Source organism: Aedes albopictus, chromosome 2 (genome assembly GCF_035046485.1).
Source record: "Aedes albopictus strain Foshan chromosome 2, AalbF5, whole genome shotgun sequence".
Lineage (NCBI taxonomy): Eukaryota > Metazoa > Arthropoda > Insecta > Diptera > Culicidae > Aedes > Aedes albopictus.
The window spans coordinates 407,927,274-407,953,054 of record NC_085137.1 but is presented as its reverse complement, the minus strand read 5'-3'; the positions used below and the strand labels follow the sequence as shown (position 1 = coordinate 407,953,054).

Below are 25,781 nucleotides of genomic sequence, written 5' to 3'. Positions count from 1 at the left end.
GAAGAAATTTAGAACGACATGCTAAAATAATTTTAGAAGAAACTCCTGCAGGGTCCCTTAAATTTCATGGTGCATTTTATTCAAATGAAACCAATTTAATATTACTATATTAGATTAACTGTATTGGGAGCTTCAACTTCCTGTCCTTCGACATCAAACAGAACGATGGGCGGTTTATTGAGTCATAAGCTTTGGTGATAATCTCCACTGATTGCACCTATGGTCTTGATGTCGGCGATCTGAACCTGGCAGTCGTCAATGTTTTCTTTCTATTTTTTTGCCTTTCTCGTACACTAAGTGTACTGAAAAGGCTATATGTTCACTCCAAAAATGACTTTTTGATAGAAGGCTCGGAGTGTCGAGTCACATATACCAATCAACTCAGCTCGACGAATTGAGGTGATGTCTGTATGTGTGTATGTATGTGTGTATGTATGTGTGTATGTATGTGTGTATGTATGTGTGTATGTGTGTGTGTGTGTGTGTACAAATAAACTCACATAACTTTTTGGCAGTAAACCTCAACCGATTTTAACGACCGACGGTTCATTCGGCGGGGAATCTGGTCCCATTGTTTCCTATTGCAAATGGTTCGGATCGGTCCAGCCGTTCCGGAGTTATGGCCATTTAGGTGTTCCGGAACGGTACCCCAGAAAGGGACCAGATATGAAAACGCATCAAACCTATGCATGCGACACATCAAACCACGGCATTTTCGATAACCTGATGAGCGGTAAGCAGAAAAATAGTCTAAGACCATATCTGAACCGGTAGTGTTCCGGAACCGTTTCCGGGTGTCCCGCCGAAAGTGGCCAAATATACAATTGAACCAAACCCATGCATGCAACACATCAAACCACGGCATTTTCGATGACCCGATGGACAATGAGCAGGAAAATCATATCAGACCATATCTGAACCGGTAGTGTTCCGGAACCGGTTCTAGGCGTCCCACTGGAAGTGGCCAAATATACAATTGAACCAAACCCATACATGCGACACATCAAACCACGGCATTTTCGATAACCTGATGAGCGGTAAGCAGGAAAATAGTCTCAGACCATAACTGAACCGGTAGTGTTTCGGAACCGGTTCTAGGCGTCCCGCTGGAAGTGGCCAAATATACAATTCAACCAAACCCATACATGCAACACATCAAATCACGGCATTTTCGATTACCTGATGGAAAATGAGCAGGAAAATTATCTCAGACCATATCTAAACCAGTGTTCCAGAACCGGCTCCGGGGTTCCCGCCGAAGTGGTCAAATCTGAAAAAGAAACAAACCCGTGCATGCGTCACATCAAATAGCGGCTTTTTAGATTACCTAATGCAACCAGACCAGCAAGTGTTTCGGAATCGGTTTTGAGTGGCCGGATGAGGACAAATATAAAAGTAACCCAAATCCAGGCATGTGACACATCAAATCGTGGCTTTTGCGATAACCTGATGAACAGTTAGCCAGAAAATAGCCTTAGATCACACTAGAGACAACTGGTAGTGTTCCGGAATTGGTTCTGAGAGTCCCGTCGAAATTGTCAAACCCTTCATGTGACACCTTCAATGGCAACGTTTTTGGTTAACCGATGAACAGTTAACAAGACAATAGTGTCAGACCATATTTGGTGCAGCCGGTAGTTACCCGGAATCAGATCAGATTCAATACGGTGACTATTTTATGTAATTTTAGGTGCAGAATCCAAAAATGAATACCAGAACATCCACGATGGTGTCTCAATGTTCAAGATGGCGCTTAGTTTAGTTGGGGTAGATATCCGGAGTCAAAAAATGATGACCGAAATTTTACGGCTTCATAACACTTGTTTGGTTTGAATTTTGGATCGTTGTCTTATATTTTCTGAATATTGGATGTTCTGCTAATACAAAATGTATCCATATTGAGTAGATTTAGCAAGCAGTTTCCATTTTGTATTTATGTCAATGTCATCAACACGTCGCTTGAGTTTTGTTGAAAGGATATTTTAAAGCACGAGAAAGGCATCATCACCGCTAGGTGGATTAATTAGGGTTTTTTTTCATAATAAGTACATATTCGTTAAACATACAAGTTTAAATTGATATCATAACAAAGTTTCGATTTTCTTTGCGTTTTTTTAAATAAAAATTTTGTTGAGGGAGGGGGGTTGTTTAACAAGCTACGTCATTTATAGGGGGGGGGGGGGGTATTCGAGTTTGTGATAAAATGCTACGAGGGGGAGGGGTGTATTAAAAACCGCTTGAAAAAGCTACGTCATTTATGGACGCCCCCTATTGATATTATTCATTTACATGTTACATGTAACATTTGGATAAACAACAATCAAGTTAATCCTCACTTTACCTAGGGTATAACTTTTTTCACAGATGTTGGATCACTTTTTAGTCTTCGACAAAGTTCTTTGGCATATAGGGTAATTCATGTATTTAGGACAGGCTGAGGACAACGTTAAAAAATTGTCCCCTAGCTTCCTTAGAAATCAATTGATTATTTTGCAAAGTTACCAATACGCTTATAATATGATTGTTCTTTGCGTTCCTGGTGACAAAAACCTTAACGAAAGCATTTTAAGCTGAGAAAATCGCGATTTCCAATCGCCTGTAAGAATTGCATTTTGGACACCGAAAATATGTTTTGGACACCCTCAGGTATATATAATTTGGACAGGGCAATTATCTCAATGTTAAGCCATGAATACTGCTTAACCATAAAAGTAGCATAAATTAACTAATATTTTCTTACAAATAATCAAATTTCTCCGCTTAACAGGCATCTAATTTGATAACTATTAAAGTTTTTGTTAAAATCGAGGAAATATCGCCAGACCCACAGAATACGCCTCCAAGTATGCAATCGCAAAGCATCCCCATGTAGTTAGTCAGATGACCAAAATATATTTGACACGTTCCACGCACTTCTACACCGCGGTTTTTGAACTTCGTTGAACGATATTTCAGTGCTCCAGCTGTTTATTTTGATTCTTTTTGCACCAAAATGAAGATAATTACTTATACCGTTCAAATACTACTTAAAACTTTGAAAAATGTTTCAGGAAAGTAGCTAATTTGTTGGCGTAAAGTCAAAATTTGTCATTTTTTGCGATGGTGTCCCGTTACGCTTTATTTTTTAATATTTCTTGAAGTAAAAAGTTCCAATTTTCATTTACAAAGTATGAAATGAATCTTCTAATCAAATCTGATCGTTTGATATAATGGTTGGCATGTATTTAACAACATTACAATTTTTGGAAACAAAAGTTCGATTCTCGCGCAAAACGTAACGCGTGGAATGTGTCATTTACAGTAGAAAACTTGTAATGTATTTTGGACACCACCTATTTTAAGCGTTCTAGATGAATGTTAAGAGATTGGCTGCCTAATGCTTCTTTATTGAACATATTTCATTGCAAAAAGGCTTTTAAATTTCTTACAATTATTAATTCAACCATTCTGAGATGAATATTGTATGTGACTATGAAGTGTATGTCGTCTTGCATACCTGTGCATTTGAGGGGTTTTAGTGAAATAATTTACAATTTCGATAATTTTGAAGTAAATTCTTAATTGTTAAGTGCATTTTCAACGTAAGCCATCAGAATAGGGTATATTTGATCCAATAATCGATATTAAGAAGTATCTACAACAAGGCATACATCGCCGTGCATGTCCAAATTATATTTTTTACCCTAGTCACCTACAATAATACCAAAGGGTTTGATTATTGAACACTCAGAGCGCCACCTAGCGGCAAAATTCGACAACTTAAAATTTCTGTATACATTTGGCCAAGTTTTCCCATACACTTCAAGCGTTTTGAGCGCCCCCTTAGGCTCAACCGATTTTGCTCAAATTTTGAACGTAGCTTCTGGGAGTCCAAAACAACTGATTGAGGGGGTAAGACTTTGCATTTTTTGAATTTTTTGTTTTTCATAAAGTGTGGGCCACCTTAATGCACATATAATTGGTTGACAAACCGTCAAAATTTGAGAATTTTTCATGCACTCTATGAAAAGTTATAGCATGTTGAACTTTTTTGTGAGAAAAAAAAGGTGCCTATCCCAAACATGTTGGCCACCCCCTGTACATATAAAAAAAAGCTTCATTTTTACACAGGGTTACTATGACCCACAACACAATTTCAAGCATTAATATCTTTTTTGTTTATTAACTAATCGTTATAAAACTTCTTGACCTTTAATATTTTGCAGAAATGAAGCAGCTAACGATTTTAATTTTTCTTATGGTACCTAAAATCAAAATGGCGCTACAAAAAAATACCAATGCATTGAGGTTATTAGGACCCAGATGTTCAGACTCATATAGAATGAATGAAATTTTCACCAATTCAAATGACCAACGTTTTATTTGGAAGATAATTTCGTCAAGAATGTGTTGATATGGAAAACAGTGGTTCCGGGAACATTGGCCACCGGGAATCGGCTACACAGGGCACCATATCGGACATGTGTGTAAAGCATTATATGTTGCCAGTAGTTGTGAAATATCTCGCGTTCTGGACCATTTGGAAGGATACTGTCTTCGGCAAAATTGCTCAGAACACCAAGAGCTGTAGCATAGAAAAAAAATAGTTCGAGTAGTTAGTAGTTCACTCACTACGTGGAGCATGTGTTTTAGATGTTGAAATAATAAGCGATGCATAACGTTGCAGCCTCCCGTGGTATGGTAGTCCGAAGCACCTTCTTCTCCCGCAAAAATATCCACAAAGCCGGAGATCACCCGACCGTCAAACTGAAAACCAAATCAACCACGTCCTACTCGACGGTAAATTCTTTTCAGATATAACCAATGTCCGCACATACCGCAGTGCGAATATAGATTCGGATCACTACTTAGTCGCTGTATGCATGCGCCTAAAACTTTCGACAGTTATCACCAAGGTTATCACCACGCGCCGAAATCGAACGCCGTGGCTGAACATCGAGCAGTTGCGTAACGTAGAAGTGGCTCAAGACTACACGCAGCTGCTAGCTGTGGCCCTACCAACGGAAGAGCAGCTTGGCGCAGCTACCCTTGAAGATGGCTGGAGGGACATCGGATCCGCCATAGGTAGGTAGTACCTCAGCTACAGCACTAGGCTTCGCGACTCCGAATCACAGAAACGACTGGTACGACGGCGAATGTGAACAGTTGAAAAACGAGAAGAATGCAGCATGGGCGAGAATGCTGCAACACCGTACGAGAGCGAATGAGGCACGTTACAAACAGGCGCGGAACAGGCAGAACTCAGTCTCCCGGATGAAGAAGCGCCAGCAGGAAGAACGAGATCGCGAAGCGATGGAAAAGCTGTACCGCGCTAAGGACACACGAAAGTTTTACGAGAAGCTGAACCGCTCGTGCAGAGGCTTTGTGCCACAAGCCGACATGTGCCGAGATAATCACGGGAATATTCTCACGAGCGAGCGTGAGGTGGTCGAGAGGTGGCGGCAGCATTACGATGAGCACCTCAATGGTGACGTTGCAAGTACTGAAGGTGGCGTGGTAACAGATCTAGGAGTATGTGCACAGGACGAAAGACTTCCGGCCCCTGACCTTCAAGAGATTGAGGAGGAGGTTGGCCGGTTGAAAAACAACAAAGCCGCTGGAGCAGATCAACTACCAAGCGAGTCACCAAAACACGGTTAAGAAGCACTGGTGAGAGCACTACACTGGGTCATTATCAAGATCTGAGAGGAGGAAGTATTACCGGAGGAATGGATGGAAGGTATCGTGTGGCCGATCTACAAAAAGGCGATAAGTTGGATTGCGGGAACAATCGCGCGATCACACTACTGAGCGCTGCCTAAAAGATACTCTCTCAAATTTTATGCCGCCGTCTATCACCGATTGCAAGAGAGTTCGTGGGGCAATATCAGGCTGGATTCATGGGTGAACGCGCTACAACGGACCAAATATTCGCCATCCGCCAGATGTTGCAGAAATGCCGCGAATACAACGTGCCCACACATCACTTGTTCATCGATTTCAAATCGGCGTATGATACAATCGATCGAGAACAGCTATGGCAGATTATGCACGAATACAGATTCCCGGATAAACTGATACGATTGATCAAGGCGACGATGGATCGAGTGATGTGCGTAGTTCGAGTATCAGGGACACTCTCGAGTCCCTTCGAATCTCGCAGAGGGTTACGGCAAGGGGATGGTCTTTCGTGCTTGCTGTTCTACATTGCTTTAGAGGGTGTAATTAGGAGAGCGGGGATAAACACGAGTGGAACGATTTTCACGAAGTCCGTTCAGCTGCTTGGTTTCGCTTAAGTATTGATATTATTGCTCGTAAATTTGAGACGATGGCGGAAACGTACATTCGACTAACGAGTGAAGCCAGGCGAATCGGATTAGTCATTATTGTGTCGAAGACAAAGTAGGGTCTGGGACCATTTGGGCAGGAGCACCTATTTTGGGCACTTGCTGCTATAACTCAGTCAATTTCAAACCAATTGACTTGAATTTTTGAACATGGCTAGATACTGTGTGTATCTGATCGTGTTTCAAAAATCAAGTCAATTGGTTAATAATTCACTGAGTTATAGCAGCAAGTGCCCAAAATAGGTGCTCCTGCCCAAATGGTCCCAGACCCTACATGATGGCAAAGGGCTCCAGGGAGGAATCACCGCGCCCGCCACCACGAATTTATATCGACGGTGATGAAATCGAGGCGGTTGAAGAATTCACCAATGTAGCATACATTGCTATATCTTCTTTACATGCTGTTTCTTTGCCTGATTCCCAAATCAATGAATCAATTTATGAAGTCAAGAGTAAGTTACATTACTTAGATTACGATAAACTCAAACTCGTATTCGCAAAACATTCTAATATTTTTTTAAAAGTTGGGCTCCATAATGCGCGTAGTCTTACTAGCAATATTGAAAATTATCGTGCTTTAATAGAAAATTCAAATTTGAATGTTTTGGCGATTGTAGAAACTTGGCTAAAGCGATCCCACACGAACATGTCAGTTGGGCTCGAGGGTTATGCAATTGTACGATCTGATCGACATAACAAAAAGAAAACTAGAGGTGGAGGTGTTGCGTTTTATTTGAAAAAGAACGTAAAATACTCTATTATTGCCAAACCAGACGGTGAATCGGAAATTGATTATTTGTTCATAAAGTTAAAACAAGCTAACTTAGTGTGTGGCGTTGTATATAAGCCTCCTGATATTAATGATTCTAAATTGGACCAGATCTTCAAGCTTCTGTCTGAACTTTCTTCTACTGAGCCATATATTTTAATTATGGGTGATTTTAATATAAATCTTAAAGCTGAATCATATAAAACTCGAAAGCTTCTTGATCACCTGAGTGCTGTATCGTTCAAACTGATAGTAACTAACCCCACTTGTCACAAATCTGATTCTTCGTCTACTATTGATATTTTTTCTGGGAATTGCACTAGTAATGTGAATAACGTTTATCAATCTTCCGTAGGTGGATTTAGTGATCATGACTTGATCTGTCTTGATTACAAATTCAAGAATCCCAAAGCTAATTCCCACGTTTATTGGACACGCGAATATCATAAAATTGAAATTGTCTCATTCACATCAGACCTCCGCAGAACTGCCCTTAATAATGTTTTCAATTGTGCCAGCGCCAATGAAAAACTTCGCTGTTTTAATGATTTATTTTTAGAAATTCTTGATCGACATGCTCCACTTAAAAGGAAAATAATAACCAACCCGAAAAGCCCTTGGAATGATAATCACATTAACCGACTATTCAAAAACCGATCAGACGCATACGAATGCTGGAAGCGAGATAGAAATAATCCTCAAAAATGGAAAAACTTTACATGTCTCAGTAATCTTGCCAACCGCGAAGTAAAACGTACTAAGCGAGAATTTTTTGCCTCTAAACTCAATGCCGATCTTCCAGCAAAGCAATTGTGGAAAAACATAAAGCGGTTGGGATTGAAGCAAAACAACACACCTGCGGGCGGTGGCGATATATGTGCCGATTCACTGAATACATTTTTTGTTTCACACAATGTTCCCATTTCCTTTAATCTAAATGAAGTTTCTTCAGACTGCGAGTCCCACTTTTCATTCCGCCGTGTAACTTCTGATGAAGTACTTACAGAATTCACTTCCACTTCATGTGATGCAATTGGTAATGACAATATTCCATTGAACATTCTGAAGTCGTCCTTGTGTGTCATTCTTCCTTATATTACAGATATATTCAACTGCTGTATCACAACTTCTAAGTTCCCCACTGACTGAAAAATTGCTAAAGTCATTCCCATTGGAAAGATCGACAATCCCACTACAGAAAAAGATTATCGTCCAATTAGTATTCTTAGCGCCCTCTCAAAAGTATTTGAATCAATTCTCTCAAATCAACTCAACGAGTATTTAATCCAGAAAAAACTTCTATGTCCTTAACAGTCTGGTTATCGTAAAGCATGCAGCACTGCTACTGCCTTGATAAAGATTGAAAATGATATTAGGGAAGCCCTTGATAAGAAAATGATTACTATTATGGCCCTTCTGGACTTCAGCAAAGCGTTCGATACAATTGATCACCATTTATTGTGTAACAAGCTAAGGAATAATTTTCATTTGGACCGCTTTTCTGTTAAACTTTTACGCTCTTATTTGGAAAACCGTGTTCAATACGTAGAATTTGACAAGCAAAAAACCGGTACAATCCGAGTACCTAACGGTGTACCACAAGGATTTATTCTCGGACCACTTCTCTTTTCAATGTACATAAATGATTTACCGCGTAGTCTATCATTCTGTAAATTTCATCTATATGCAGATGACTGCCAACTTTACATCTCTGGAAAGCCTGACGACATTGTTGGTATCGTAGAACACATTAATTCTGATGTTCGTAGCATCTTAAGATGGTGCGAGCAAAATGGATTGTCTTTAAATGCGAAGAAGACTCAAACCATAGTTTTCCGGTCTAAACGTTCAACATTGGCTGGTATTCCACAAATTAAAGTTGGAAATGAGCTGATTGAATACACCAAAGTAGTTAAAAACCTTGGTCTTCTGATGGATTCTAATTTAAACTGGAACAGCCAAGTCACTTCTGTTTGCAGTAAAATTTATAATGCTTTACATTCTCTTGCAACATTACGACATGTTACTCCACAACATATTAGACTTCAGCTTGCTAGATCATTGATTGTTCCCTTGTTCGACTACTGTGACGTTTTGTTTGGACTTGTCTCTAAGAAAAACCTAAAGAAATTAAATCTCGCATTTAATGCTGTCACCAGATATGTATGCAATTTGAAAAAGTATGACCATATTTCGAATTACAAAAATGCTATACTTGGATGTAGCTTAACGGACCACTTTAAATTTAGATTATGCACTCAAACCTATAAGTTGTTAAACAATCCTCCACCTTATTTAGAGAGTTTTTTCTGCTATTCTCGATCCTCACGTGTATCCTTACTGACTGTTCCTCTGTGTTCCACCAATTATTTAAAAGAATCTTTCCGTCATCGCGCTATAAAAAATTGAAATGATCTGCCCAGAAACTGCCGATCTACAAATAGTTACTTTTTTTTTAGGCAAAGAACCAGCATTTTCTTTAAATCTAATATGTAGTTGCTCATTGGTATTAGTTGTAACACACATACTTTGAAAATCATTAGAAGATTATTTGTGCTGTTATAAGTTGTAAGAAGAAGAAGTGTACTTGGGCTCACTGGTGACCGACGACAACGACACCAGCAGAGAAATTCAGAGGCGCATTGTGGCAGGAAATCGTTCTTACTTTGGACTCCGCAGAACTCTACGATCGAATAAAGTTCGCCGTAACACGAAGTTAACCATCTACAAAACGCTGATTTGACCGATAGTCCTATATGAGCACGAAGCAACGCGCCCATGGAGTTCTCGAACGGAAGGTGTTGCGTACCATCTACGGCGGAGTGCAGATGGAAGACGGGACTTGGAGAAGGCAAATGAACCACGAGCTGCATCAGCTGCTGAGAGAACCAACCATCGTCCACAACGAGAAAATCGGGAGGCTACGGTGGACGGGTCACGTCATCAGGAAGTCGGATAGCAACCCAACTAAAATGGTTCTCGAGAGTCATCCGACCGGTACAAGAAGACGTGGAGCGCAGCGAGCTTGAGGTAGCGCGATGGTTATGGCATTAAAATCAAAAGGTCATATCACATATCAGAGTGAATCCCGACCCAATGATACCTTCCCTACTAACAAACAAACGCCTTCAACCTTTGGTGAAGACGAGCGGTAAACGCCAACTTTCGCATAACAAAGGCTGGTACTAACATTCCTTCCCTCTTCAAATCTGACTGCTCTGCAAGGACGTGGCCGGCACCGGTATTATACCGTTAAAGAGATCCTCTGAAGGTGTTGCACAGTGAGAATGTTGACCACTCCCAGTCAATTATCAAATATACTATATTAACAATATAGGTCACTCTTACGATTTTTTGGCGACACCTTTTTAGTGAATGTGGCGACACCAAGCGTCAGAAGAGGTACTACTGCACACTAAATGCATGTGCTATCCGAATGACGTTTATTCTGTCGAACGTCATTGCATGGTGGGGATGCCCATTTCTTCTGAAATAATCGATTAAACATTAATCGATTTTTTTTTCAACTATTCAAATTAGAACAAATTTTTTTCTCTCTTCATTTGCACCCTTTGCTCAGGGAAAGCGTTCCAGCGTTCCTCCTCCATCCTCCAACATTTTTTTTTATCTGGGATTACATATCTCCATGAATAAAACGCAATCAGTGAAGTACTAGATTTGTCGTATAATGATTTGTATAATGAGAAAGTAAATTCTCCGTTACTGCAATAAAATGGTAACAAAAAAGCAAGGGATTTATGACTGTTTGGGTGATTTGATGCTGTTTGAGCAAAACTTTGGGTAACTGTGTTGTTGTGTTCTCATTTAATGCAACTTCAACAACATATTTCCCCAAAGTTTTGCACAAGCAGCATCAAACTAGGCTAAGAATCATAATACCCATGAGTTTGCACCGTTTTAATGAAGAAACGGAGAGTTTAGCATCTCACCATAGAAAAAACCCAACTCATTACTACAAAACTAGTATTCACTTATTCCTTCTGGGAATCCCGGAAAAAAGTACTTCTGAAGACATTCCAAATTTATAGAAATCTCGGAAGGAATCACAAAAATAATTCCTGGAGGATTTCTGATACTTCAAAGAGGGAACTTCTGAAGGAATCCTGGAAAGATCCCTCGAAAAATATTATTTAAATTTTTCATATAAAACCGCGTTGGTGAATTCCAGTCACTTTGGAATTTCTCCGAATTTTCAATAGAAATTCCTTGAAAAATCCCAGAAGACTCGGAGGAAATCCTTGAAGGACGAAGTGAATTCCAGGAGGAACTTTTGGAGGAATACTGGTAGAAATCCCGGTTGAAATTCCCAGAAGGAGGAATTTTTGAAGGAACTCTTGGATAAGTCCTTGAAACAACTCCTGGTCGTTCTTGAAAAGTTTTGGAGGCATTCCAGAAGGAACTCCGGGAGGTATTAGTAAAAAAAAAACTCCTGAGGGAATTGTTGAAGGAGCTGAGCTTTTGCAGGAATCCAAGAAAAACTCCAAGAAACTCCTATAAGGAAATCTTATAAGAAACTTCTTGACGAATACTAGAAGAGAATTCTTGAGGATTCCTAGAATTAATTCTTGAAGGAACATCAGAAGAAATTGCTGAAGTAATTTCAGTAGGAACTCCTGGGGGTTCCTCGAAGGAACATCTGGAGAAATTTAAGAAAATAAAACTTTAAATCAATCTCTGAAGGCACTCCTGGAGGAATTTCAAAAAGAGCTCCTGAATGAATCTCAGGAAAAAACTAGAAGGAAACCAAGGGGAATGACATATCCTTTTCTAATAGGAAAATCCGCATATATCCGTTCCTAACCGCTGCTAACTGAGCCGCATGTATAGTTAGACGCAATTAACGAAGGTTAGCAACGGATAACCAAACAACGGATTTTTCCGGTTAGCAAAGGAAAAGAGAAAACTGAGGAGGAACTTCCGTTGTTGGAAAATCAGAAGGAATTCAGAAGGGACTTCTGAAGGAATGCCTGACTAAATTTATGGAGGATTATCACTTCTGCAGCAGGCGAATTTGCTAGAATATTTTTACTATCTGAAGTTCACCCAGAAGCCCATGACTGTATATTTAAAAATAATGAGCTTTGCAAGGATTTCACGACGATCGTGTGAATGTTCAATCTTTGACAGCACAATGTTCACATATCCAACAACAAAGGAAACCGATTAGTCCGGAATCAAACAACCAGAATTCGAATAAACTCACAGTTCACTTCGGAAGAACAACGAAATTAATCGAAATTAAATTTGACGGGTTCTATTCTCAGGTCCGGTTCCGGAGCTCATTTTTTGTAAGCACGGAGCGCTCAAACGTTGAAATTTCGTGCATCTGTCCATTAGCTTGGGCACCCTTGGATTCAATGTCTTGCACTCTGCCACAAGAAATTTGACGTGCATTTGGTTGGTGATCTTCCGGATTTTTGTAAGCTATCCAATCCGATGTATGTATGTCAGCGTGGACATTAAGAAAGATGATATTGAAAGCCATTGTCAAAAGAAAATAGCAACCACCAGGGTAAATATAAGTTAATTTTGAGGGTGAAAATTTTAAATTTCGAAGTGAAACGATTTCGGTGACGTTACAATGAGGGAGCATTCAAATTCTTCTACAGATGTATTCGTAGATGTCATCTAATGTAATATAACGCATTGAGTTCACCACTGGACTATCGCATGAGTTTTCATGAGTGCGAAAACGTAAATTAAAGTGCGCGATTGCAACAAATAAATTCGGTGTGTTCAGAGTACTTATTCAGCATAAATCAAAGATATAGTGCGCTGAAGACATCAACTGGATTTGATGCAATCGCGCACTTTTATTAACGTTTTCGCACTTATAAAGACCGAGTGCGCAGTCCAGTGGTGAACTAAATGCGCAATATTATTTTGTTTGTGTATATTGTAAATCGATTATTTATTATTCGATTATTTTGGAAAAAAAAACTTTGACACCCCTAACATCTTTTTTTAGAAATGTCACCTTGCACGGTAAACAAAAATTGATCAAAATACAATTATTGACTTTTTCTGACAGCAGGTGGTGCTGTAATCTTTCGTAAACGGCGTCTCCATGTCGTTGTATGTGAAAACACGAAGTGACCTATATTGTTAATATAGTATATTTGCAATTATGCAGTTGATTCATTGTGAAACTGTCACTGGTTCAGGTCAATTACAGAGTAGCAACCATAGATATGTGCAGTTAGGTGCAGTTAGTCTAAGTTAAGCTAATTATCTTGTACCGACTTTTCAAACCCTCTAAGCAGAATACCCTCTTTGAATGAGTGTTATCAGTTTCGTACCTTTTAATTCCGCCCTATGTTGCTTAACCCTTGACAGATACGCGTATTTCGACCAGGGTTGCAAAAATCTCATTCAATTGAATGAATTTCTGCTGAACTGAATGCTTTTGACATTCATTTTCAGCTCCGCTGTGAGATACTTGAAAGTGAACGCAGAAAAATTCAACTACATTGTGGTGGTAGTGACTGCACCATCATCAACACACGCTCTGCGCTGATGGATGCTTCATGTCAACACCGGCCGCATGAATGCGACTCGCCCATAAGCAAACGTGGTGAATTTTTGTCGTTTGAGTGCCGGTCACAGGAAAAATGTTGCTTTTGAACCTCGCCGTCTCCCCGGTGTGAGCGAAGAGAGAATTTTTATTCTCTTTTCAATTGCCTCCGTGAAGGACAGGGGCTTCAACGTCAGAAGCGGTGTGGTGAAAAGACAAAAACAAAAACTCACGTTCGTTGGAAGCTTCGGAATTTTTGCAACCGTGATTTCGACTACCACTTGTAATCTTCCTCAGTGTCAGTTATCCACTCACTGGATAACTGACACTGAGGAAGATTACAAGTGGTAGTCGAAATACGCGTATCTGTCAAAGGATAAGCAACATAGGGCGGAATTAAAAGGTAGGAAACTGATTACACTCATTCAAATAAGGTAATAAAGTGACTGTAAATTGGGGTTTCAGTGTACTGTTATCTATCACCCTCGCTTAGAAAAGTTGTCGGTATGAGATGTGAGCTTATGCTTATAGTTTCGAGGCGTTTTCTGGAACGGCATTTTCTTCTACAATCTTTTCTACCATGTTATGTATAATGTCGTAATTGACTGACTACCCTGACTATCGCACTTTCAACGCTCGCCAAACGACGACCAACGGGGACGACGCACTGATGAAAAGCTCCTAGAGCAGATGTGATTACGACTAATGGAGTTAGCCGAACAGGGGAAAACAAAAACAGCAAAAGTTTTCGTGGCACCAATTTAACTGCTAATTTCCATCATCCTCCCCCTCCGTGCGCCAGAATTTCACAAAGACTAGGCCGACGAGGGTTCGTGAATAATTTATGAGCGATTTTTTATGTGCGGCGGAGGGGACACTCACTGGTGACGCGGACTTTAGTACCTACCTATGAAAACGTGCATGCTTTCAGGCGCAACAGATGTTAGCAACGATGGTCGACCACGTGCTCGAGCCGGCAAGCCAAAGCCATTTCCCAGGGCTACGCGAAGTCTGGGTCAAGTTCATTTGTCTCCTGTGTATGGCCTTGTTGCGTCGAGAGGCGTTACGTCTCCAAACGACCGATCGTTTGTTAAATCGATGAATATTTTCTTTTGCGCTGTGAAGTTGAGGAGGAAGTCACGTTGCTCGTCATCTGAGTTTGAAATTTATTGGGAATCTGAAGTAGAGTGAGTTTGATTGCAGGAAGATGGAGGTTATGGAAGAAGGTAATCTCATGGATAGGATTCCGATCCTGCTCCAACGAGATTTGCAGTATTACGAGGTAAAATCGGAGCTATTGCGTAGCACTTTGTAGGGCATTACGTAACGCCATCTTTTCTTCAAGGCCAACCAAAAAGTGCTGCAGGAGAACATCTGTCCCGGAGTCGTTGGCGGCAAGTTGGACTTCCCCCGGTCTGCATCCTTTGCATCGGTTAAGATAGTTGTCTGGTTGGAGGACGAGTACTTTGCTGCCTACAGGAAGAACTCGGGACTACTACATCTAAGCGATGTGCTCCAGGATCACCAGGGGAAGGAATCCGACGAAGCGGCCGGATGTGGCGGCATAGTTAAGTCTTCGGATCCGGAGAAGTTTGTACTGTTGGTGGTCAAATCGGTGGACAACCTGCTGGAACACATCCACACGCTGTCCCAGGAAGCTCTGGATCACGCTGACCTAACTGTGCTGACGGCAACTATTGGGGCCGCTGCGCTGGTCAAGAACAGCCTCTTCGTCTGGCTGGGATGCGTTACCAAGAACGTCTGTCCACCCAAGGGCGACGAGAAGGGCGGATCTCTCAAGATGAGCTACAAACAATTCTCCGAGATGACGGAGGCTTTGGCTGAACGATTACTCGATCTTCACTGCCGTCTGCTGACCCTGTACATCATCCAGGACGCAGATTGTCTCCATTGGGAAAGTCAGCATCCGTTTTTCGAATCGGAACGTGGTTCGTACACCATCCAGATGTGGTGGCTGTACATGCAAGGAACCAAACAGGACTTGTGGAACTCCGTTCCACCGACGATGGCTCAACGGGTGTTCGCCGGAATGCTCAACGAAACACTCACAGTTCTGACAGTTCGCTACACGCAGACCGTGCCAAGTCGGGCTCGGTCCATGCTCCTTCTGGTGGACGTTTCAAATATCTTGCTCTGCGTTGGTGAGCTTCTACCGGCAATCTGCGAGAACGGTGAAGGATTCGTTGGGCTCAACATCACTAACCAGAGCAAGATCATTCGAGATATTCACTCCAAGTGTCAGGAACTGTTCTGCTGCTTACTGCTCCGTGGCGTACCCCTTGGGGTGCTCTATAAGGTAAGTTTTTAGGGTTGTTACATGAAGTAAGTATCTCTTGCACGACGTTCAACTGCAGATCACCAAGAAGGGCGTCAACTCGATCGTCATGTTCAACCAGCGTCAGGGATTGATCACTCCTTGGACGATCTTTGCCCTACCGAAGCTATTCCCCACGAATCAAAACGGACACTGGGCAACACGCTGTTCAGAGCTACCGACCAATACGGCACTGTCGTTGGAATTGAAGGTCCTGCTGGCAGCTCCCCAAGCGAATTGGTGGCTTCTGTTGAAGGTTCTCCTGATGCGAGAAGCGCACCTTTCCTCGATGATCTTCCATCACTTGATCAAGAACTTGCCAACGTGCGACAACTACATCCCAAGTTCAAAACAACCGTCGATCAATCGCGAGAGTATGTCCAAGAAGTGCGAAGGCTTTCTTTGCGGTATGGAATGCAACGACATCGTCCAGTGGTCATTGGAGCAAAAGGGTGAGTAGGTCTAGGTATTCAAGAATCCGTGAGTCCATTCGTATCATTCCAGACCCGATCGGGCAAACCAACTATCAAGTTCTGATGGGCTTAACGTACATCGTTATCATGGCCGGCAAGACCTCTGACGTCAACAAGACGCTCATCTCTGCCCTGGAGAAAAGCAAGCTGAACGACTGGGCTTCCTGCCTGGACAGACGCCAAGTCTGGAACCAGAAACGCCCTCCATGGCTGGAGGCCATCCTGCATCTAATCTACCCCATCTTGAACCCCATCATTCACATGTTGGTCTCGGCGGTCCAAACCACCGCAAGCATCTACCAAGCCATGTCCCTTTCCCTGTCCTGCTTCTCAGAAATGTGGGACTGCATTCCGGACTGTCTCTACACGGTCATCAGCTGCTTGACGGAGATTCTGCCGGCCGAGATCAGACCTCTGGGTGATTCGGTTCTCATACAGCTTCTCTACATGGCCCTCTACTCCAAGTTGCTGGAGGCGTCCGAGAGCGAAGCCGAAGCGGAGCTAAAAGAACAAAAGGAGAACAAAGATTCCACCACTCCACCGACTCCAGCCATGGAAGGCCCGGTATCGACGATCAACATGAAGCCACGATCGGTCATATGTCAAACGCTGGCCGAGGCGATCTGCTTCATCGACGAAGACAACAAACACACCGATCAGATCAACTCGCTGATCAACCAGGCTCGCGAGAGTCAACGGTCCACCAACACGCTGGAAAACGAGATGGAGGAGGCCGTTGGGCTGAGCTTCGCGAGCACTTCGAAGATCGACGAACTGGACGCGTTCATTCATCCTTCACCGAGCGTTCGCTCCGAGGAGGAGTTCGACGTGGAAAACGCTGAGTACATAGCTGAAATGCTGGTCAGTGACGTGCTGATGACCGGCGTTGGAAAGCTTAGCATGAAGGTGAGTGTACTTGAGATTCAGATCCATAATGATCCAAACCAAGTCCTGACTTCACCCTACAGATGATCTACCAATACATCCGGAAGAACTTCGAGTGGATTCTGCAGCAGCTGGGAGTCAGTGACGTCCTGGTTAACCCGTTGCAGCCCAGTCCGGGGCAGAACATCAAGGAAAACCAGCAGAGCTTGATCGACATCATGTTCCACATCGGCAACCAGTCGTTCGATCAACTGCTGAGCGGCCAGCTGGATATCGACTACAACAGTTGGTTTCAGACACCGATGTCGATGAGCGCGGAGAAGGCCTGGCTGCAGGTTTCCCAGCGGTGGGAGTTTCAACCGACCGCAAAGCTTTCGGTCCACGAAGCGCTTATGGTGTCGTTCATCACGTCGCAGCTGAAGCCTTGAATCTAGAGCTGGCATTTAGTACCGTTCTACGCATAATTGTCCATGCTATATGGGATTCCCATATAATATGGAACATTCGGGCGTAAAACGGCAGTAACGTATTAGATTGACGAAGAAAAATTGCATTAAATGCATGATTTTTTAGACAAATATGGTCTTTTATAGTAGTTGTTCAATAGGGCCCTGCATTTAATGTGCATGGAAATTAGGGTGGTCCATATTATCAAAGAAAATTATCTATAAAGTCTTAAGTATGTGTTCCAGCATGTTACTGTTTAAATCTGCTTCACTGTTTATTTATCTATATACAATACTAATGGTTCAAACACAGACAAACAGACGTCTCACTCTACTCACTTCCCATCGTTTCCCTTTTTAACGGATTATTCAAATATTTCGGCGTTCGCAAATCGCTCGCTGATGGCGCACGCATCGTTTTTGCTCCTGTTTGACGTTTGCTCACTACCGCCATCTACTCAGTGGGTTTGCGTACCACAGCATAATTAGCATTGGGCGGTTATGTTTGCGTGACGATGATTTTTATCGCATTTTGTTCCAAGTAATACGTCTGTTTGTCTGTGGTTCAAATATACTCCACAGATTAATCACATAAAATGCGATAAATATTTTCTCAGAATTGACAGTTCCTTCCTTTTATGCCACAGAAACCAGGTAAGGCATGGTTCCAATAATCAATTTCAATCTATACACCACTTCCTTATCAAACGGGGACATTTTCTTATCCGCAAAGGCAAAGGACCTCCAACTTAAAGAAAACCCTTGTTAATTATTCAAAGAGGTTTGTGAGGAAGAGTAAAAAGCACACTAAAAGTAGTCTGACGAGTAGTCTCCAGTTGGTTGTTCCGATGGAAGTTTTATCTCTCATTCAAGATAATGCACAACCGAGCAAACGCCTCCTCTTTTACGAGGGTGTCCGAGTGGACCACCACGCCGCCTCTATCCATCCGCAAAAGCGGAGAGTTTAGTATCCTTTGCATATTTCATTGAATCGCTTTCGTTGATTCCTTCACTCTTGGCCACATTTCGCATCCGGAAAAGTTCCGTTGAAAGCAATCTCCTTTTCCATCGTCGATCGGTGCATTTTTTTTCTGGATGCGTATTCAAGGTCGTGTTTGGTATTTGCTAAGTAATATAGAATCATGGAGTCCTATCTTAAGTTAAACATGGGCCAGTAAAACAACAAAGCATGGGCCAGAAGTTCATGGGCCAGAAGTTATTAGGGCCGAATGGATTGCATTCTTAGTAAGATGTTCTCCTACTGAAAAATAATTTATAACATCTATCAATTTTTGAGTTTCTAGACCCCCCCTCTGTCACGCCATTTTATATACCTAATACACACCAGACGGCCTGATGTACATGTACAATTAGACTGGGCAACAAAAACGATTTTTTGGAACAAAGCTTTCCAAGTAACCAAAAATTCAGATAAAAGGGTACTTTATAAGCTAAGCAGCTCGATCGAGGTTGCTCATTAGCCTTCTAAGCAGCTTCATTTTTAAGTAATTTTGGAACTTGAAAGTTCACATAAGCACGCTGGATAGCCTTCTAAGCAGCTTCTGGCAGAACTTTGACAAAATTCTTGCAGATACATACATGTGTTTTCCAGAATCACAGCCCACAGTTTGGTGGGTTTGTGATTCATGTCTGCAAATTGCTTCTGATAATTATATTTTCACACATGTCGCTGCTATGTAGATTTGAACTGGATCCTCCTGCGTGATAGCCTGCCAACTTACCGCTGCGCTGCTGAAGAGTCAAGCTACACTGAAATGAAAACTCCATTAGTTTTTATGTGCGCGAAGTAGATAAAAACGAATCGGTGGCTCAAATCCTCATTTTATGTGCGGCATTTAGATTTTAAAGTGTGTGCATTAAATATAATTGAGTTGCACATATTTTTCATATGCACAGCTATAAATTCTAAAAATGATACATTTACAACCTATGTTAAATGAATATAAATTTTGAGTGTATCGATTGATATTTCAAAACGTTCAAAACATTTCATTAACGGAAAAATGGTGGAGCAAGATTTTTGTTGCTGGCCGAGTTTACGGAGTTTACGGTCGCTATTTGAAGTCTCCCGGTCGAATTTTTGCAGTTTTTTTTAAGGTACCTAACGTATTTTAATCATTTTCTTTACGTAATGTAATCAAAATATGCCATCAGATCCAGGTCGAGGTTACAGCGCGTCAAAGCACGGTGACCACAGACGAACTTCCGGAAGATTTGGCAGAAATTTTCGTTTGGACCGGACAAACCCTGCTGGATTGCACTGGAAAGCTCTATCACCGAAACATCGCTTTTGGAAACATCCATGCAATCAACCTCGCAATCACCATAGTTTTATATCCAGTTCAAAATACATTTTTCATCATAAATTAATTAGTCTGAATTATTTATTTTCTAAAAAATCACATATAGGATTTATTTGTGATGACATATAAAATTCAATAGGCTTACCTTCAAAATTAAAAAGTACGAACCTTTATTATTTATGTGCATTGCAAATAGAAACTAATATGAGCTAGAAATCTGGTTCTATGTGCAATGCCAGTGCAATTTATGTGCAAAGCTTGATTGCAAAAATCTATGTGCGCGGCATTTACAAACTAGGGTATCGCGCTACTTGGGCAGTGGCTTCTATATTCGTCTGTTTTCCGCTATATCAGTCAATTTTGAACCAATTGACTTGAAATGCTGTACACGGGTAGATACTATACCTATCTCACTGCATTCCAAAAATTGTGTCAATTGGTTCAAATTTGACTGAGTTATAGTGGAAAACAGACGAAAATAGAAGCCACCGCCCAAGTGGCGCGATTCCCTAGATGCGAATTATTTTTAGTGTAACTTCACTTCTGTACAAATGTGCAAAACTAGCTGCCGACAGAAAATCGATTCAAATCAGACTTTAGATGCTGTTCACTCAATCGCAACTTTAGTACTGTGGTAGAGCGTAGGGTTCTCACGCAGCGACTATCGGTTCGAATCCGATGGGCGGCAATTTTTTTTTTTGCTCAAGCCTAGTATTCATTGGTTTGATAAATTCATATTTGTATTTTATTCGTGTATGCTAAAACGGTTGTTTTCTGTAAAAGAAATAAATTTAATCTTCATTGAAACACAATGCTACTTAACTGAACTTCTATGACTTGAAAGTTCCGATAAAGTTCCGAGTAGCATCTTAAGCAGCTTTAAAGTTCAGCGAGGTTCAGGTAAAGTTCCGAATGGAATTTTCTGGCTGCTTAAGAGGCTAACAATGAGCCTTGCCGGAACTTGTGACCGAAGTTCCAGCAAGGCTCATCGTTAGCCTTTTAAGCAGCCAGAAAGTTCCATTTGGAACTTTATCTGAACTTCGCGGAACTTGAAAGTGCATTTTGTCATGGGAAGCAGGGATGGCATTCCGCACTGAAAATGTGCACAGTGCAGCTCATTTTCATTTTAAAATCGCACACACTTGCACTCACACTGAGGAGCATGCCATCCCTGATGGGAAGCAGAACTTTTGGTTACTTGGGTTATTTTGATTCCTTTTAGCGTCCAAAGCAACTGTGCAAAATTTGGGAGCGATGGGTTTCATCCCCCTATTCCGCATTGCGATAGAAATTTGTATCGAATTTAGTATGGGAAAACGTGTCTACTAAATACACTGTACTAAGTTGTGGGTGTGCACGATGCTTTGTTACGAGTGTAGATTTGAAGGCCTTAAACACATAATATTATAGGTAACCTCAGATATCCCTGCGCTTTCTTCAATGGCTTGTATTGCATGTATGACTCAAATGGGTAAATTCTGATATTTCCAGACCAACAACATTTTGTAAACAAACATGTTTCTATCGACTTGAAGCCTTTTGAACTCCACCCACACACCTCTCCACCACTAACAGAAAGCGCAAACAACAAGCTTTCTGATAGTGGTGCACTCAGAAATAAAAGTATACACGGAATTACTATTATTTATGCATTTTGTATCCGCATCTCTCTCACTCTCTTTCTGTTTTCATGCTATCTGGTGCTTCGCCTGGGTTGACGAAACACTTCTCTTCAACCCAGGCTAAACGGCAGATAGCATGAAAACAGAAAGAGAGTGAGAGAGATGCGGATACAAAATGCATAAATAATAGTAATTCCATGTATACTTTTATTTCTGAGTGTGGTGAGATGTGTGGGTGGATCTCAGAAGGCATCAAGTCGACAGAAACGTGTTTGTTTACGCAATGTTGATGTGGCCTTTTCAATTGTTGGTCTGGATTTGTGCACCTCTGTTGATAGACCAATCAAAATTGAAACCATATATTTCAACTTCAGAATAGTTGGGATGATTCAGGATGCCCCTATGATGTATATACAAGTATCATATGATTCAACTGATCTTCTATTACCACCAGAACGCACTATACTATGTTTTAAATGTAAACGGTGCATTGTTACGAGTGTACATATAAAGCCCTTAAGGACAAGGTATCTGGAGTACATTGCTCTATAAATTTCTAGAGCACCGTTTTTTAGAACCGTTGAACGGATTTGGGTTAAAATGTATCACGCTATTGACAACAACTGAACAATTAGCGTGATGCATTTTCATCCAAATCCGTTCAACGGTTCTAAAAAACAGTGCTCTAGAAATTTTGAGCTATGTACTCCAAATACCTTGTCCTTAACTCCAGAATGATTTGGATGGCCTAAGCTATCGTCATTGATGTGAAGTCAATCTCGCATTCTCTAATTTACAAGTATGGATCTAATGAAACTATTTCTGACATGCATACATTAGTTTATTATCCTATTACAAGTAAAGGCCACAGACAAACAGACGTAACACCTTGAACGATTTTCATGGAAATCCATCGCCCAGTTCACACTATCATCACCTGGTGGAAAAGTTGCACGAATCACTGTGCTATGCAATATCGTCAACAAAAGGTGCTAGTGTGAAACGTCAAACGCATAGAAAAACGATGCGCGCGCCTCTGGTTGTGAAAGCCTTAACAATGAAAATTTAAAGTGATCGTTAAAAGCGTGGTCGATGGAAATTTGGCAAGTGTTACGTCTGTTTGTCTGTGGCATAGCCTCCATATATGCAGATGATATAGCACAACTTATCTCTTTGATAAAACCGTTTTGATTTTGAAAATCCATCGAATTGATTTCTATTGTAAAAAGTAACCATATATCTACTGTGTGTTTTATTGTAAACAATAAAAGCAGTCATATATTAATAATATTTACCATGAATGGTCATTTTTTATCCGGGTGGGCATCAAGAATGATGATAATGGAAGCCTTCGCCAATAGAAAATAGCAACTACCAAGGCAAAATATTGGTTAATTTTGAAGACGAAAAATTGAATTTTTGATGTAAACAAACGATTTTCTCCTCATCTCGCCTAGCGCCTCTACAATTGGCTTCTTTAACGATGTTGAGATAATTTGATATTCTGAATCTGCATGCCAAACTGAGCCGAAATTCAAATTTTCATGAATTTTGGTGCCCGGGAACCTATTTAAAAATCATTTTGAAGTTTGTATGGGAGCGATTTGTCGAATTACCACTCGTCGCAGTTTGTACTGAGCGGAGCTGTCAAACAGTTGCCCAGCTGTCAAAAGGTGATTTCTAAAAATCTCTTTGAAATTGATTTTAGGTACCAAAACAAAGTTTTAAAAATCTGAAAAAAATCATAGTGGCTCAGAAAAAGGTGCTCTTTCGAATAAAATCAAAAAATCAATACATTTTTGTAAATTTAAAACCCCAATTGGGTTTTTAAATTAAGAAAAATGAAGTGTTTTGTTTTTATTTTATTCAAAAAAGCACCTTTTTCTGAGCCTCTATGATTTTTTTCAGGTTTTTAGGACTTTATTTTGTTACCTAAAACCAATTTCATAGAGATTTTTTGAAATCACCCTTTGACAGCTGGGCAACTGTTTGACAGCTCCGTCCAGTACAAACTGCGACGAGGGGTGATTCGACAAATCGCTCCCATACAAACTTCAAATGGATTTTTAAATAGGTTCCCGGGCACTAAAATTCATGAAAATTTGGATTGTGGCTCAGTTTGACATGCAGATTAAGAATATCGAGTTATCTCAACACCGTTAAAGAAGCCAATTGAGGGTCATTCGAATTCTTGTCGGTTTTAATTCGTCGTGTTAAATGCCTTCAAATCGAATATTCTTCGAAAACCGAAATAAAACCCGGCTACGACCCTGGAAACTGCTGTGAAGAGCATTCGAGGCAAGATTCGACGGCTTCACACCATTTTTCACATCTCACAGATTCGCACTCTCAGATTCGCACCAACCGTAACGAGTCTGGAATAACAAAGAGGAGAAACGTCAAAATTGGAACAGCCGATTTGCCACTTTGGTATACTCGAGACACTTTAACCAACCGTTGCTGCTTCGAATGGCCGAACCCGCACTCAAAATGTAAACAAACCGCGCACACACTCTCGCCGCGATGCAACAAAAGTGCATAAGCGATGCACTTTTTTCTAAACAACTGCATGTGTGTGCGGCGATGTCGGAGCCGAATCGAGCCGTTGTTTTGATAAGTACTCATTTCAAAAACGGCAATAGAAATAGAAATTCAAAAACGGCAATATGAATAGAAATAATGAACGGTAAATTGAAACGAATTCAAATATTTAAGGAACGGTTTCGCTTAAAAGTTTAATTCATTTTTACGACAGATTTACTGGAGTTCCAGAGTTTTACTGGAATTCCAGATTGTTTTGCGAAAAATCTATACTTTTCTTCTTAGGCCACTGTTAAATGTACCGCTCGAAAGCAAACTGTCAGATCGCAGAAACTTCCACAACACAATCGACTCGTCGTCGCTCTTCTTGTGCAGTGAATTTAATTGGATTTTCGGTGAAAATTTATCAATTCCATCTTAAATTGTTGCTCTCGGGAGTGTTTAAAAGTGAATCATCGCAAAACTTGCCGATAAATGTGCGTCAATAGTGCTGCAAGATAAGAGAACATCCTTCGTCACAATCTGGCGAGCAAACAATAACAGGTTTGTTTTGGCTCTGATATTTTTTTTTCCTTCCCCCTGTGTCGCGTATCGTTCGCGACCTTTCCATGCATGCTCCTACGCGGCGGCCTTCCTGCTACGACATCCGGACAAGGCTGCGATCGGATCGCACAGAGAAGATCGTTCTAGAATGAACTTTTTTAATGCAACTCATTCGAGTTTTTTGTCGTTACTTCACGCGGCGCGATATCAACGGAGATAAGCAACGTCATCCTTGTTTTCCTGCTGATCCAGCCGAGTATTGATTTTCACTTTGTACTAGGGTAACATTGGGTATTATCGGCAGGTTTGTTCTCTTCGTCATGGGGGGTTTTTGTCAGCCAAATTGCCTGAAACTTGGCCATCTAATTCATATTGGTTGGGAAGGATTTGAGGCCAACTCTGAGTTCAATAGGTTTCAAAAAACCCCCCAAGACGAAGAGAACAAAACGGCCTAGAATAGGTAATTTCCCCTAGGTATTAGTCTACTACCTAAGTACCGTAAAATGAAAGTGAATTTGCGATGCCTATGTTGAGCTAATCAGTAAACATTGGCGTAACTGGGAAGCAGAATGTCGAGGGGGGAATACTGCGACGTAGGCTACTGGTTCTTTCCGCAGCAGGAAATGTAAATTGTTTACAGAGTTGCCTCGATAACTGAAAGAAAAATTTCTTTTGGTTCAAATAGATATCATACAATTAATCACTTCAATTCTCGAACAATACGTTAGTTTCTATTTACAAGATAGTAATGTCGATAAGCAAATATAATGATTAATTGATATTTTAATTATGTAATAACAGATTAACACGTAAAATTGTAGGCCTAATGTCCAATTTTCTAATGTTTTCCAAACTTTTACTATTGTTTTTTCCTTGACTTACTACCAGGTTGTGATAACGTACTAAAAATATTGATATTAGGTTTTTCGGAAGATTTTCAGCCCGTGGCTTCATTGGCGTAGCTAGAGGGGGGAATCACTAC

General features: G+C 41.0%; 2 protein-coding genes across 3 annotated transcripts in view; both read left to right on the top strand.

The window, feature by feature from the left end:
• The first annotated feature begins 14,725 nt into the window (after positions 1–14,725).
• On the top strand, positions 14,726–19,108 carry LOC134288458 (uncharacterized). Its single transcript, XM_062853391.1, has 5 exons — positions 14,726–14,912; positions 14,976–15,947; positions 16,006–16,417; positions 16,470–17,344; positions 17,407–19,108. Exons 1-5 carry the CDS (start codon positions 14,838–14,840, stop codon positions 17,749–17,751), a joined length of 2,679 nt encoding a protein of 892 aa, XP_062709375.1. The 5' UTR covers positions 14,726–14,837; the 3' UTR covers positions 17,752–19,108.
• Positions 19,109–24,556: 5,448 nt separating this feature from the next.
• LOC109406017 (probable E3 ubiquitin-protein ligase HERC4) overlaps positions 24,557–25,781 on the top strand; it is a 29,172-nt gene continuing 27,947 nt past the window's right edge. For both annotated transcript variants that reach the window (XM_019679067.3, XM_019679065.3), the window contains exon 1: positions 24,557–24,799. The gene's annotated coding sequence lies outside the window, so the exon portion shown is untranslated. The remainder of the gene's footprint in view (positions 24,800–25,781) is intronic.

Coding starts and splice junctions, on each gene's coding strand:
- LOC134288458 (XM_062853391.1), top strand. CDS start 14,838: ATGGAGGTTATGGAAGAAGGTAATCTCATGGATAGGATTCCGATCCTG. Junction 15,948..16,005: donor CCCTTGGGGTGCTCTATAAG/GTAAGTTTTTAG, acceptor GTTCAACTGCAG/ATCACCAAGAAGGGCGTCAA. Junction 16,418..16,469: donor GTGGTCATTGGAGCAAAAGG/GTGAGTAGGTCT, acceptor GTATCATTCCAG/ACCCGATCGGGCAAACCAAC.